The 16,930-nt window shown below is 34.7% G+C and overlaps 1 protein-coding gene across 4 annotated transcripts in view; it reads right to left on the reverse strand.

The window, feature by feature from the left end:
• The window catches only part of LOC124361924 (glutathione synthetase-like), a 67,648-nt gene that overhangs the window by 8,047 nt on the left and 42,671 nt on the right, over positions 1 to 16,930 (reverse strand). For all 4 annotated transcript variants that reach the window (XM_046816007.1, XM_046815990.1, XM_046815998.1 and 1 more), the window contains exons 8-11: positions 15,401 to 15,565; positions 9,200 to 9,353; positions 8,269 to 8,376; positions 1,408 to 1,682 (exon numbers count right to left, since the gene is read on the reverse strand). In XM_046816007.1, coding sequence (XP_046671963.1) covers positions 1,408 to 1,682; positions 8,269 to 8,376; positions 9,200 to 9,353; positions 15,401 to 15,565 — 702 coding nt within the window. The remainder of the gene's footprint in view (positions 1 to 1,407; positions 1,683 to 8,268; positions 8,377 to 9,199; positions 9,354 to 15,400; positions 15,566 to 16,930) is intronic.

A 16,930-nucleotide genomic window follows, 5' to 3' on the forward strand; every position in this document is an offset into this window, starting at 1 on the left:
GTCATTTAAAAATGTATGTGTCGTCAGATGTTAGGATGTTGTCATTTATGCAGATATTGTCTGAAGCCACTTTGTATTTGTTTTGTTCATTTCTTGTCAGATGAATAAAGCGTGCACCATCAAATCCAAATTGGTATACTTTTGTTGTTGCCGTGTTGGTTAAGAATTCTCCTGTTTGTAAATTTATGATGGCCATACTTATTGTTTGTTTTTTCACAGAAATCTGCTAACTTGAGGGGTTCTTTATGTATGTGGCTTATGTTGTATTCTTTATATGTTGAAGATAGGTTTGTAAGTAGTTCTCCACAAGTTGGCGAACAGTAGGATGGTTTGCCCAGACGTCCTTCAACTCCTCCATTTCAAGACACCATCCAGCACCCGTTCCAATGACCTCTTCATCAGGCAACACTATGGGACAAACTATGCAGCAAACAGCACGGTGGCATGCCTGCAGAGGGCCGGCAACAACCTGCCTTCTACTGTCGACCTGTTCCACGATGGTGTGAGAATATTGAAGTGGAAAGTGAAATGTGCAGTGCTACCAACTTAAATGCCTCCACTCAATTTCTCACATATTACACCATCAGTTTTTGTTGTCTTCGCTGCTAACTTGCTGTCTACATACAATTATTCATATTCTTTGTTATTTTATGCCATAGATTATCTTGTCATTATTGTTATTTTTACTGTTGATGTTTTTGAAACATTGTTATAAATATTCTTGTTATATTATGTTATTTCTGTTATGATGTTATTTCTATTGTTATAGTTTATTTATTATTGCTGTTTTCATGTTGGTATTGTTACCGTTTTAAAACACACACATATATATTTATTCTTGTTATATATCACGCCTTGCCATAGTTTATTATGTTAATATCATTTTTCTGCCTTTCACATGTTTTGTTACAGAAATTCTTGTTTAGGTTAAGTTGTTATAAGTTAATTATATGAATCTTGAATATAAAAATGGAGAAGTATGTCCGTTGGAAATAAATAAATAAAAATCCAGGCCTGGTAATTGCAATTAACTATAATTTTTCTTGTTTGCCTTACTTGTTAAACCAAATAGAATTTACTTATTATTATTTAAATTTATGAGATCTAAAATTAGTTCAAATGTATTCACAAAAGAAAGTTAAGACATGATATAATCACTTTTATTCAAAATTATATTAGTTTGATAAACTACATACTATTTTTTTAGGACTAATGCTTCTGATATTTTTTGATGACCTATATATTCAATACCTTAAACAAATTTTTTGTTTTTATTACTTGTTAATACTATTGTTAATCTCAATGCAGACCACTAAAGAAATTGTTTAAAAATGTATTATGGTTTGATCTTTTGTGATATAGTAACTTATAATTTCTTCTATGAGAATCATTACTTCAACAACTAACCCGATGACAACTCCAAAGATGCCCAGCTCGCACACAATATCCTGTGGGGTTGAAACCGGTTGGCCAGGACGTACAATATAGTTAGCCTGCACTGGTGGCTGTATTCGGTCCATTAGTATCCAGGCAGAGCGCTCCTCACTGTCTTTCATGGTCATCATGGCTGCCCGAATCTCTTCTCCATACACGTTGTTGCCACCACCTTCCCGCTGTGGCTTCAACACATATTTCTCAGGAGACAGCAATGCCTTCTCCACACCTGCATCTCCTGATTCGTCCTGCCATCAATTGCTATATTATTAATGGTATAAAAATCCTGTACATATACTATAGAAGTATAGAAAATACATGGGCTTTTAATTTTCAATCTCCGATTGTGCTCTCAATAAACGACAGATGAATGAGGCCAGGTCTGTGTACCGGGTCTCCTCACATTACTCTGCCATTGGCAACTCCAATGCATCAGTTCTAGCCGAGCTAAGACATTGGAACACCACTACAATTGTGCTCTCAATAAACAACAGATGAATGAGGCCAGGTCTGTGCACCGGGTCTCTTCACGTTACTCTGCCATTGGCAACTCCAATGCATCCGTTCTAGCCGAGCTAAGACATTGGAACACCACTACAATTGTGCTCTCAATAAACAACAGATGAATGAGGCCAGGTCTGTGTACCGGGTCTCCTCACATTACTCTGCCATTGGCAACTCCAATGCATCAGTTCTAGCCGAGCTAAGACCACTACAACTGATGCTCCTGCCGTCTCAGTTGTGAAGAGTAATGTTTTTTTATCAGCAGAAGTATTTAGTCCTGCTAGATCCACAACACAATGAGCTGAATGTGCAGTAAACAATTGACGAGTGAAGTAGTGTAAAGGAATGGTGTTGAAAATTTAAAGAACATATACCCTTACAAAAAAAGTAATTATACAAGTCTGTTGTTATTGTATGTCTGGCTGACCAATATGTTCATCAAATGGTTCAAGGCAATGGTTATACAATAATTGATTTTTCTTCAAATATTTCCTAAAATTAATTTCAATGGATTCTCTGTATATACAGGGTGTCCCATGAAGAAACGGAGAAACTTGTTCTTACGGTGAAAATAACGAAAAAAGTTCATATACACATAGGTCCAGAAACGCTTAGTTAGCGAGCTATACAGGGTGAAAGATTTCGCCCAGATTTCAGTGCCACCGTTAAAAGGGAGCCCTATTAAATTATTTTGGGCGTTACTCAGGACGTAAAATTTAATGTATATAATGCAAATTGAACTGAATAATTGAATAAAATTGGTACCAGACCTCTAGCTGCAGTAATTTTTAAGATATCTGAAGAAATACGCAAAATTCGGTGTCCAAAAACAAGTTTCATTTAGGTTTCAAGTAGATTAACTTTGTTAAATGTGTAACAAACACGTAAAATTCTTTAACAAAACTTGTAAAGAATTAATTTCTTAAGATAATGATGTAAAATAAGCCAGTAAAAATTGTACGTAAACGTTAAGAAAATCAATTTTTAATTAAATAAATAACGTACGAAGAATAGACAAAATCGGTTACACTTTTTTTCTTACTGAATGTACATCCTAATATTTGGAGAAAACATGTTAATTATTGAAAATATTATTGAAAATAATTATGTATAGATTTTATTTATAGAAACGTTCTTCTATTTTTTTCTAATGAATGTAACTATAAAAAAACTTTAGTGTCATAAAATCTGAAACTTAACAATAATTGCGAATTAATTTACGTTATTCTACAACTTTTGTAACAAAAATATTATTTTCATAGGTTGGCAGTACTAACAGCTGTTCAACAATCACAATTACGAACTTTTTTTGAATATTTTATATTGAAGTGTCATACAGATAAGTTAAGTGTAAATATTGATACAGTATAAAAGTTAATATGCCGTTTCAATTTTCTAATGAAGAATATGCCGGCATAATGTTCTGTTACGGATATGCTAATGGAAATGCGGAAGCTGCTCGACGTGAATATCAGGAAAGATTTCCTGCAAGGCGGATTCCGAATGCGAAAACCTTTTCTTCAGTGTTTCAGTTTTTAAGAACGAATGGATCATTTCCAACAATTTCGTTTTCGGTTGAACGGCAGGCACATCATTGCGTTAACGATGAACTTCAAGTGATTCAACATATTCATCGTAGCCCGGGTACTAGTACGAGGCGAATTGCGTATCGCACTGGTTTATTGAGAAACAAAGTGTAGCGCATCTTGCGTAAATAGAGACTTCATCCTTTTCACCTGCAAAAGGTACAACATTTGCTGCCGACAGATTACCCTTACGGTTAAACTTTTCTCATTGGCTTCTAGACAATGCTGATAGGGTGAATTCAATTTTATTTACTGATGAAGCAACTTTCACGAGAAACGGGTCCTTCAATTGTAGAAATAGTCATTTATGGAGCGAAGAAAATCCACATGGTACCGTAGTAATCTTTTTCCAACACAGATTTCACATTAATGTTTTGGTGTGCCGTTATTGATGACAAAATTCTAGGACCATTCGTTTTTGAAGGAAACCTAACAGGAAATATGTACGAACAATTTCTGAAAAATGATTTACCCGCTCTTTTGGAAGATATCCCTTTACAAAAAAGATTAAAAATGATTTTCCAACACGATGGTGTAACTCTTCATTTTTCTTTAGTAGCTAGAAATCATTTGAATGCTAATTTCTTGAACTGGATTGGGCGTGGTGGACCAATCAACTGGCCATCACGATCGCCTGACTTATCATCACCTCTTGACTACTTCTTATGGGGACATATCAAAGCTATGGTGTATAAACGTAAAGTTGATACCAAGGAAGAATTACTCGTTAGAATTCGCAACGCATTTGACAGTATAAGAAACAATCCAGACATAATTCGCAGAGCCACCACAAGTATTTTACGTCGAACAGAGTGCTGTGTGTATTGTGAAGGAGGGAATTTCGAACAGTTACTAAACTAAGGTTAGTTATTTTGTTAGCATTTATTTTTTTTTGCAATAGTAAGTAAAAATAAAAGTTTATAAAAAATGTACATTCAGTAAAAAAAAAGTGTAACCGATTTTGTCTATTCTTCGTACGTTATTTATTTAATTAAAAATTGATTTTCTTAACGTTTACGTACAATTTTTACTGGCTTATTTTAAATCATTATCTTAAGAAATTAATTCTTTACAAGTTTTGTTAAAGAATTTTACGTGTTTGTTACACATTTAACACAGTTAATCTACTTGAAACCTAAATGAAACTTGTTTTTGGACACCGAATTTTGCGTATTTCTTCAGATATTTTAAAAATTACTGCAGCTAGAGGTCTGGTACCAATTTTATTCAATTTTTCAGTTCAATTTGCATAATATACATAAAATTTTACATCCTGGGTAACGCCCAAAATAATTTAATAGGGCTCCCTTTTAACGGTGGCACTGAAATCTGGGCGAAATCTTTCACCCTGTATAGCTCACTAACTAAGCGTTTCTGGACCTATGTGTATATGAACTTTTTTCGTTATTTTCACTGTAAGAACAAGTCCTGACAGTTTCTTCATGGGACACCCTGTATAACAGAACAAATGGAGAGGCATTTTAACACGTTTGTCAAGTTTGTCCCAAGGAAATGGACAACTGCACTGTACTGAGTGATAACAGATTTCAAATAATTCAAGAGGTAAGTTTATTACTGTTTATCTTATAATCCAGACCAAGTACAGTACGCACGCTGAAGGTTCGGCTCCGAGTCAACCGAGCGGACTATGGCGGGGGACGGGTGGATTGCCCGATATAACAACTGTTCTGCAGACATCCGCCAATGTTTGGCCCGCTGCAGTCTGAATATTTATTGTCCCTGTTCTCAGAATTCTTTATACATTAGTGTTTCGTATTCATTCATCTGTCATAAAATTAGTGTATAAACAATACACCCCAAAACAGTTTCTATTCGAATATAATACAATGAAATTCAACATAATTTCATTAAAGTTTAAACTTTTAGTTTATCGCAGATCACCACTATGGCCTAAAGTGTTTTTTTTGTTTTTTTCTTTCAGAAATAAACTATTGCAAAGTGATTCAATGTTAAACTTTCAAATGGTATTGCCGTGTTGCATTTACGTGAATGGGCCATAAACTGTAGGGCAGCGGTGTCGGTGATACATTCCACTTCAGACTAAGTTACAGCTAACCTAAACTATGTATCTGAAAAAAGTTAAATCTAAAATTAACTTCAGTTCATTCAGAAAAACTTTTCCGCTGGTGGAAGTTTCCTGACCCAATAATATAAACAATCCTCACATACAAACTTTTTTGTATCACAATTTTGGCACAGTTAATTTTAAAAATATATCTTATTGAAGAAAAGTAATAAAACATTGAAACTTAATACATCCATTAGCATTGGCGTAAACAGGAAAATAGATCTGCGAAGTTTCAGAATTTTATTTGTACAGGAAGTTGGTCTAACCATAAGTTGATTGTCGAGCGAGAATTAAACATTGCCGTCCGTGACGGATCATTGGAGAGTCAATGTTTTTATTTGGTTGGTAGGGCAACGACAGGGCCGAACCTTCAGCGCGCGTACTGTACCAACTAACCATTATTTCTCTTGAGAGTATAAGAATCGTTAGGATTTTTATGACTGCATTGAAAATTAATAATATACTACTACTATTCAAGTTTAAACATAAAACAGTTTTCACTTCCAATATAAATATATATTTTATAGGTTATCAGAGGTTGAAAAAACAGCAGTGAAAATTCTGAGATGTTTTATTAGAGAAATTACCGAAATTCGTCAGATTACGAAAGTAATATATGATAATAATAATGTATTAGAAATGTTGTAATCAAAATGACATAGTCAGGTTGTCTGTATTCTTGTTGGTTCTAAGAAAAGTGAGTATTATAATAGAAAATAGCAGTGAGTAGTAATATTGTAACTTTGCTTCTCTTATTATTTTCTTTTATAAAAGACTGCAGATATTATAAGACTAATATGGCTAATGTGGATTGTAATACTTAATAATTTAATATTATGAAAATTAGCTGGTTCTAAAATAAGTGCCTAATAATCTATATAATTACATACATTTTTTAGAACAATTAAAATTCTTCACCTTATTGTACATATATTTAACATATTTATTTACTGGTGGGCTAACACATGGTAGGGTGCCTAGGTGCTACAAATTTTGATTATTTTATTTAACCTTTCCAGCGTTATTGACGCGGATCCGCGGAGGGCCACTACAAGCTCAAAACGTTATTGCCGTGGATTCGCGTTTTTGCATTCTTTATTTTCTTACTGCTGTTAGTTGAATATTTTGCTGCTAGATGGTTCTAGTAGTCATGCGACATACAGACGGGTTGCCCTTCCTCGAATTCTGTTACAATGGGAGTGGCAGTTGTTTCTAATTGGCCAAACACTGTCTAGCGGGCGTGGCCCCGCGCCTTTCACAAAGTCATTGACGGGAGCTCCCGTCAAGGCATCTAGTCAGTTAGTTAGTGAGAAGCGTCCGGTACACACATATGTATTTCGGTTATCACTAATTTTCTGTTGTGTTATATTCTTTTTAAAGTAAATTATTCATATTATATACAGCAGTTTCCAATATTTATTAGTGGTTTTTTACCATTATTCGTGTGAATGGCGAATCCAGACGATTCGGAATTTGAAGATTTGGTAATTCTGAGCAATTACTTGGTCAACCCCAAACTTTTTAATATTTTACTACGGTCATAAGGATGTTATCAGAAAGCAAGAAACATAATTCAAGCCCCGCAAGGCTGTCCTACAGGTTGCCTAGCGATAAGAAGGTTCAAAGTCCATGCGATAACAGTGGCTTACGGGAGACGCGCGGAATGTCAGTTGTGACAGCCTGCCACCAAATAAACACTCTTTGTCTACTTTTGTATCTTTCTAATTTTATTGGTTTGTAATATAGTATATGTTTATCTATAAAACTGTGTTTCATTCCCCTACTTACTGAATAAATGATAAAAATATTAGTGACAACTACACTGCTATTCTAGCCTAGGAAATTCAAAAAGAGCTAAACAAATTTTATTTACCGTTAAATAACTCTATTTTGACATACAGAAACGAAAATAAATTTAACTTTACACATTGGAAATTTAAAAAAAATTGTAACTTTATCAAAGATCAGGTCCAATTTTTCATGACGCTTAAAGGGTTAAGTCTCTGTCTCTAAATATTAATTTAATGAGTTTACATAGTATGTTAATATTTTTCTTCCATACTGAGAAGAATATATCTCGGTGAGGTGAAGACGATGTAAGAATTGTTATGCAAGAAATTGAATTGAACTGAATTCTCTAGAACCAATAAGTGGTTTATAAGGAAATTGTATTCTATTTTCTACTAGTATAACTTCAATTATCAAATATACGTTTTCTGAATGTTGAATATCTCCAATATGGCCTTAACTGATGATACTCCAGTTAGTAGGATACCAAACTAAACAAATGCCATCCATCATGGGTACATGGCCGGTGGGCAGTGATTAGTTTAACTACCTCTCTATTACATGTCTGTGCATTTTGCCTGTGTAAAAATTGTAATGAATAGTGACAGATTAAATTTTTATTTTCATGTAAATTGTTGTTTATTTATCTCTCGTTTATGATAATAAATACTTCATATTCTTTTAATTTATTAAATGGCCTTGTTATCAGATTATTGCCTTATTTTCAAAATTGACTGATTGGTTAAGTCTTACCTGAATTTCCATAGTAAAATTTGACCATGGATTAAGCCAAAAGCATGGACTGTGTATTTTGGAAACTTTCTTGATTGTATCTATGACTATTGACTCACATTGCAAGTGACTTACTTGGTCCAAGGAGTATAGGCCTGTGAATATGAGTCTGACAGCATCTATCTTTTTACTGTCACTCAAGAATCTCTCCAAGCTCCCCGGTTTAGCCAGAGCTTGTTGTACCTACAAGAAATTGCATTAATTATTTTTTTTAACATTACTTGTATTTCAGTATAGTTTTTGTTCTTAATATAGTAATTATATACATGCACATATCATTGTTCAAGCGGTAGTCTGTTTTAAAATGTTGTATAAAACTAACATAATGTATAAGTGATCTTCAATGAACTGAGGTTTTGTACTATCCGTTATGTACAGTATTGTGTTATGAATTGTCTACTTATTAATATGGAGTCGGTATAGTTTGATCAATTATTTCTCCACTTAAGACAACAGTGGAGGAAACCCTTCATTGCACTTAGTCCTAACAGGAGTTTTGTCAGAGTAATAAGATATTCAGAATGAGTAAGGTTGGTGGTGCAGGCTTCCTGTTGAGATCCCATAGTATAGATAGCGCGATCTGTAGCTCACTTATGCCACCTTGGAAGAAGGGGAGGCTATTTCTGTTTCAGCCTCTTTTAGTCAATATGGGTAGGGGACAGTACTCCCTCATATTTAGACAAGCAACAGCTTATACCATTTAGGAAGGCATCCCCTCATTCCAACAGTCATTCTCCACAGCAAACGACACCCATCGATCAGTCCTTTTACCCCAATACTTTGACATTCACGGTTACTGATGTGCCGCATCTGGACTACATGAGCTTGCTCAAATGTAAGTGACGCTTTGGTTTTTGCTGTACCCAGTGTAGATTCAACTGGAGGGTCATAAATCAGACAGAAGTCAACTCTCATGGGGAACATTAAACGTTACTGTTAGTGGGAAATTAATCATTTAGTAAACTATGATGTTTGAATGTAGGATTCAAATATTCTATGACAATACCTTTTTGGTGCCAGCCAGATGGTAGTGGATGCTGGGACATTTGATTGCAGTGGATCTCTCAATGAGTAACCTGGCATCCCACTCCCTCTCTGACATATAGTGTCCTGGTTCATAGCCTGCCCTATAGTACACCACAGCCACAGTGTCTCCGTCACTACAACACACAACAACGGCATCAACTTCCATGTCAAAGTTGCAACAATTTGTTGCATAAGTTTTAATGTATTCAATTTAAATAAATTTGAAATATTTGCTCAGTATCTTTTATAAATTGTAGTAAATAGTTAACGAGAACAAATGTAGAAGTAATTAAATATTTACAGGCCTGAGTTTTGTTCCATGTAACAGTATAATTACCTAATGTTAAGATTCCAAGTCATTAATAATAAGTAATTAGTTCCATTAACCTACTGGTCTACTTTGATGAGATAATTTCACCACTAGAGTGCTATGTAACATAAAATACTTTGAAAGACCATTTGCCACCAAGTAGTTTATTATATTCTCGAGATATCATCAGCACTATTTAGTCTTAACATTGTTTCTGTGTTCTATGGAGTAATTGGAATAAATTTTAAATTACACACTGGTAACACTGCAGTTGGGGAAGGATAAATAGATGATCCACTCAGTGACAGCTGACATAACTAAACAAAGAATGTATACAATGGTGCATAACGTTTTGTTTTAGTTGAAGATATTTTTAACAATCCATAGTAAAAGTTAAACTTACTTTTTTCTTTATTATAGTAATAAGGAAAATGTAAAAATAACGATTTTTCAACAGAAAAGAAACCTGTAACTTTGTGTCAGTGTCACAGTTGTCGATGGAGTAAAAGGTGCATAAAGTACCGACCCATGTTGACATTTTGTATTTATGTAGGATTGCTGTAATTTTTAAGTTTAAAACTATAGATGTATAACAAATTTGTATTATATTTCTGTTTCTTTGGTCTATCAATTATGACAATATTTTCTGACGTAGATTGATCGTAATGTGGTTTACAATGCCAATACTTACTTGTTGAACAAAAGTCTCAAATTTGGACCAAATTAATTGTATTTACTATGCAGTTCAGAGGTTCTATAAACAGTTCATTGGGTAATACAGATTTTATGAGATAAAGCGTAACCATGACACAGGTATTAAAAACATCTTTATAATAAGCAGGTACAAACCAATACAGAAAAGTATTACATTTCCGGATTGGCAGTAATTAAATGTAACATGGTAATAAATAATCGAAAAATGCTGTCTAAAATAAGAATTTTTTACATTGTTAATATAGAATTTAAATTTTAAAATACAAAATTTTTTAGGGCTAGAGGATGGTCATCATATTAAAGCTTGGTTTTGTATTTGGATAAAAGTACAGGGAAAAACATTCTGAACTACTAGAAACATGGCAACTAATGTAGAAAATGGGAAACCTATTGCTGCATACTTGATTTTATTCTGCTAATTACGATGCCTTGTAATAGTTAAAACAAGTATCAAACATTAAATAAGTTTACCGGATAAACATTTTCAAATTGTAAGACATAAGATTTTTGAAGATAAAATAAAATATATTCTCACAAAATTTAAATTTTATTATGTTTAGTGTAATCGTTTAAATAAACAATCCAAAAATGTTATATACAAATCCAGTTAAAAACATTCATGGATTTTGCTTGCACGTGTTTTGGTTCGTCTTCGATTTTTACCTATTAAAAAAAATGGAACAAAGAACCTGTATCAAATTTTGTGTGAAAAACTAAATTAAGTGTACGGATGCATTCTGAATGTTGACTGTGGCATACGGAGAAGCTACTTTGGACAAAAGCAATGTTTATCGGTGGTACAAAATGTTTTCAGAAGGCCGAGAAGATGTGAACGATGAAGAGCGTGCCGGACACCCGAGCACTTCAACAACAGACAAAAAAATTGATGAAGTGAAGAAAATGGTATTGGCCAATCGTCGAATCACCGTTAGAGAAATTGCCGAGGACCTAGGCATATCAATTGCCTCATGCCATTCGATTTTAATCGATAATTTGGGCATGAGACGGGTCGCCGCAAAATTCGTACCAAAATTGCTCAATTTCGATCAAAAACAGCATCGCATGAACATTGCTAATGAGATGTTGGAATCAGTCCGCGACGACCCGAATTTGCTCCAGACGGTCATAACTGGTGACGAATCGTGGGTTTATGGTTATGACGTGGAAACCAAAGCTCAATCATCTCAATGGAAGCTGCCGCACGAACCAAGACCGCAAAAAGCATGCCAAGTTCGGTCGAATGTGAAAGTTTTGCTTACAGTTTTCTTCGATTGCAGGGGCGTGGTGCATCATGAGTTCTTGTCACAAGGTAGAATGGTGAATAAGGAATATTACCTGCAAGTTATGCACAATTTGCACGAAGCAATCCGCCAGAAACGCCCGAATTTGTGGAAAAACAAAAATTGGCTTTTGCACCATGATAATGCCTCTGCTCACACATCGCTGAATGTACGCGACTTCTTGGCCAAAAACAACACAATAATGATACCGCAGCCACCGTATTCCCCAGATCTGGCCCCCTGTGACTTTTTCTTGTTCCTGAAACTGAAGAGGCCCATGAAAGGACGACGCTACGCCACGATTGACGAGATAGGGACGGCATCGAAGGAGGAGCTGAACAAGATACAAAAAAATGATTTTTTTGAAGTGCTTCGAAGATTGGAAAAAACGTTGGCACAAGTGTATAATATCCCAGGAGGATTACTTTGAAGGGGACAAAATAGATATTCACGAATAAATAATTAATTTTTGAAAATACACAAAATTCGCGATACTTTTTGAACACACCTCGTAATTGAAATTTTCATTAATGTTACAGTTAAAGATAGGTTATATTTAAAATTGAATAACTGTGGAAAAACCTTTGATATAAAGATATTCACAGTAAAATTATTTAATAATTTTATTAAAATTAAATATGACATTTGATTTGAAATACTGTAACTGAAAAAAATCTGAATATACCAGCAATTATATTTTGTGAAATACAACTTTAACCCTTTCAGTGCCAGGGTCTTTATTTTTTGCCATGCATAGAGTGCCAGGGTATTTTTTCATATGTGTATGTTTAGAAGTGCCGGGCCTAATTATCATTATTTTGTAGCGTTTTAGTCAAATAATGATATTTTAGTTATTTCTTGACCAAATCACTCCAAATTTGGTTTATATTGTTGACGATAATATACTGTTTCATAAAATATAATATTAGGCTAGATAAAAAACTAAAAATAATAACTTTTGAAAAAACTCACCTTTAGAAATTTTTTTTTTTTTCGAATTTTCCAACTTTGGTCTGAAAAACTCCTCACAAAAAAAAATCTCAGAACAGTTGTAAATCACTTTATATCAAAGTCTATCTATTTGTGAACAATTTAAAAAAACACACACTCAATTTGATTCGTAAAACATAGAAATTATAATTATTTTTTTAAAAGTCTCCGTTTCATAAGTTTTTTGGGTTTTCACAATCACTGAGCCACTATGTAAACAATTTTTTTTTCTGTAGCAACCAAAAATATTTTTTTCAGCTGGTTGTGATATTTATTGTTACTTTAGAGAAGAATAATATCTAATATATATATTTTCAGGTCTATGTACAGTATATACAAAAGTTTCAAAACTGCAAGCTTTAGCAGGAGTGCAACGGGTAGCACAAAGGGTGCACCCCCTTTTTACATTTTTTTACAAATATAAAAGTTACTTTTTTTCCTTTTGCCACCAACTTGCGTACTGGCTTTACTGCATATACAACAGTTTTTTTCTTTTTTTTGAGGGTAGTTTTTCAAAAAAAAGACTCTGGGGTCAGTGTGCCTGCGTCACCACACACCACCACCTTGGGCCGTTCTTGGAGTTTCAGGAGGTGTGAAATTTCTCCCTTCCTTCTGTAGAAGCCAATCTTTCGATAACTCTTCAACTAATTTTTACAGTAAATAAAATTTCTGGTCAATGGTTTATCGGTATTCAACTTGTATAAAATATATGCATTTAAAATAATACGGTTGAAAATACTGAAGGTAAACTTTTTTCCAGTACTTTATTGACTTACGGTCATCCATATAGGAAACATAACATTTGGTCATTGCCATCTACACCTCCCCATGAATGCATTGTAGTTCCTGATTATGTTTGGTTTATTGCTAATAACTAATGTTGTGTGCCGCGCGCCTCTTGGTTTTTTGAGTTTGTCCTGCTTTGTCATCTGTAGACAATAGAATCACTTGTTTTTTTTTGCGACTGCTTTTCTCTCTAAACCCAACCATCAGCATATGATCTTTCCTCTTATATTTAGTTTTTCCTACTTCAAATTTTAGCAGTAAATCTTTTGGTATTCCTTTTCGGTTGGAACGAACAGTTCCTGTTAGGGCTGTACATTTTGTATATAAATACTTTGCAAGTTTGAGTGAGGTGAAAAAATTGTCTATAAAATATGTGATAGGCCCTTGTTCAATAAATTTCCCATTTCCAACAATTTCACCACAACATAATAACCTAAACCTTTCTCCATAATAGTGTCTTTGTCACTTCCTTTCGATCCTCTGTAAACAAAAAAATTGTTAGCAATAGTGTGTCATTGCGTCACAAAGCATCCAAAGTTTAATACCCCATCTGTGGTTTTTTATTCGGCATGTATTGTCTAAGTTGTGTGTGAGCCTTAGAAGCAATGATGCTTTCATCAATAGAAATATTTTTATCAGGGGTAAAATAATGTTTGAATATAAACGGTTTACATGGTCAACTAAGGGGTCGAATCTAGCACAAAGGATTGTAATTGGTTGGCCAGGTTTAGCGAGATTAGTTGTGTCAACCATATGGAAAAACTGTAAAATTGCATGAAATCTGTTTCGTTTTGAACATCCTTGAAAAATATGGTATGTATTGCGAAGAGCTTGTCCACCAGTAACTATAAATTGTTGGTTGTTTCTTTAGGCCCATATTTATCAAAACAGCAATGAAAGCCTGAATTTCAATAAGCTAACGGGTTTCCAGTTTTTTGGCACGACTGTGGGGTTTTAGGGGACTGTTGATGGTAGGCTAAAAAATTTTTTGCATATTGATTTGTGTATTTTACAAAAAATATCTAACAATCCTACAGTGAAAAATAATTGCCAGTATGTCATGGGAGAAGAGTTTCTTGGGGGTGCATGTTTGATCCCAGGAACCTCTCCGAAGGGCAAATGGCTTTTGGAATCCTTGGTCATTTATTTCATCGACATCTACCCACCCAGAACCATCCTCTGAGTCACTTTCAGAACTGGATTGATCAGTTGGTACATTCCTAGGTCTTTTCCTAGGTCTTCCCCTAGGCCTAGATTGTGGTGGAGTAGGACTAGGCCTAGGATCAGCCTCATCATCGCTAGATGACGACACAGGGGGTCGGGTTTAAAGCGGCTAAGTGTTAGTCTAGGATTACCTAATACGGTGTGGGAAGGGCCGGGTTGATCAAATGAATCTTCAGGGGACATAGTCCGGGTCAACATCAGTGTCATCAGCAAAAATATCACTGCTGTTATCGTCACTCTCAATGTTTTCAACATCAGACACGAAAATCACCACTTATATAATCCTCTTCAAGAAGTTGCCTAACTGTCCCTTCAACTTACTGGCGATTTCGGGTATTTCTCTGTTCATTTTCAAATGAAAAAATAAAACAATTACAAACAAATTAACTAATGAAAACACGTCTAAGTAAAATAAACGCAAACTGACAACAAACATAACCATGAAAACCAACTGAGGTATTAGACGCACCAGTGCTGTCAGCTGTCTGGCTTCTCTTCACAGCACAGACGTTCAGATGTAAATTACCGATATAACATTCGATATATCGAATAAAAATCGATATGTCCTCATTGTATAAACAGATGTTCCGCTTTACAACAAGGAAAAGTATAACCTGATTGGTTGATACACAAGGCAAGAAAAAAACCTAAAACGAGACGTCCGTATATACGGACGTTGGCACTTTATGCACAAAACGGCCGGCGTCCGTATATACGGACGTTGGCACTCTATGCACAAATTGCTGACGTCCGTATATACGGGACGTTGGCACTTAAAGGGTTAATGGCAGACCAGAGTGTGAGATGCAAGTGTGTTAAGTACAACCACACAATGACTACTACAAGTGCGTATTTAACTTTTAGGAAATGTACTCACATGATGAGTTCCTTGTTGGCACCCAGTTTGGCAGAATTCCCAATCTCAGTCAGATTTCGTCTGATAACTCTAACTTCAGGATTTAGTTTTCTTATTTCATACTCATGAAAGCGTTGATCACAAATGTTGTAAGTCACATTTTCTATGACAAACAATATAATTGCACTGAAACAGAGAAAAAAAATTGTTAGGTTTAATTATTGCCAAATAAGAGATAAACAACTATATATAATTATCTAAAGATTAAATTTACAGACCCAAACTTCAATTACTTAATTTCTCATAACATTTTGCCTTTAAGGATAATTTTTAACTAAGTTCTGTGTACCTAATTGTAAAATTGCAACAAATTTCTTACAAAATAATTTGACATTAAGTTTAGTGAAACTCATATATTACAAAAACATTTCCAAAATCATACCACATTTTAATAAATACTGTTTCAAACAAGATGTGATAACCTTTATGCAATGTCACAATTTTAACTTTTCCTTTTTATGTAATTTTTTTAATAGACTTTATAATAAAATCTTCTTTATAGCCAGAAATATTTTCAAAAGTATTTATGTATTTTCTGTAAGTGTCTTCTTCTTATCTTTAATTTGATATGTTAGTTTCTACACAACCGATGATAAGGTTCAACCACTACCACTCTACTGTACAACATAAAGAGAAGTCAAGAGCGTAGTGAGTGACCGAACGATAAAGAGCAGCAGACATAACATCATGAATGTGATAACACTCCAGCAGTATAGAAACAAGGCACGAGGTAGCAGTGGTAGTGGGCGATTGTGACACTACCACTCTACTGTACAACATAAAGAGAAGTCAAGAGCGTAGTGAGTGACCGAACGATAAAGAGCAGCAGACATAACATCATGAATGTGATAACACTCCAGCAGTATAGAAACAAGGCACGAGGTAGCAGTGGTAGTGGGCGATTGTGACACTACCACTCTACTGTACAACATAAAGAGAAGTCAAGAGCGTAGTGAGTGACCGAACGATAAAGAGCAGCAGACATAACATCATGAATGTGATAACACTCCAGCAGTATAGAAGCAAGGCACAAGGTAGCAGTGGCAGTGGGCGATTGTGACAATAGCACTCTACTGTACAACATAAAGAGAAGTCAAGAGCGTAGTGAGTGACCGACCGAACGATAAAGAGCAGCAGACATAACATCATGAATGTGATAACACTCCAGCAGTATAGAAGCAAGGCACAAGGTAGCAGTGGCAGTGGGCGATTGTGACAATAGCACTCTCACTCGGCGTGACACCTTATTACTATTAGCAGAGAGGGTGGTTGTTTTTCTTGAAAGCTTGTGAATATCACGGAAGGAGACTGAATATGTACGTGCGGTGATCATGGTATGTATAGAGATGTGTCAATTCGAACGGGTCAGTCAAGTGAATGAGTGATCCGGATCAGTGTTTCAAAAGACCCGTTCACTTCGAACATTTCGTTCACTTCTTCCTGTCAACTGAATGAATTCGATATTTTTTCAAATCAGATATATTATTTTTA

This window comes from Homalodisca vitripennis, chromosome 1, assembly GCF_021130785.1.
Source record: "Homalodisca vitripennis isolate AUS2020 chromosome 1, UT_GWSS_2.1, whole genome shotgun sequence".
Lineage (NCBI taxonomy): Eukaryota > Metazoa > Arthropoda > Insecta > Hemiptera > Cicadellidae > Homalodisca > Homalodisca vitripennis.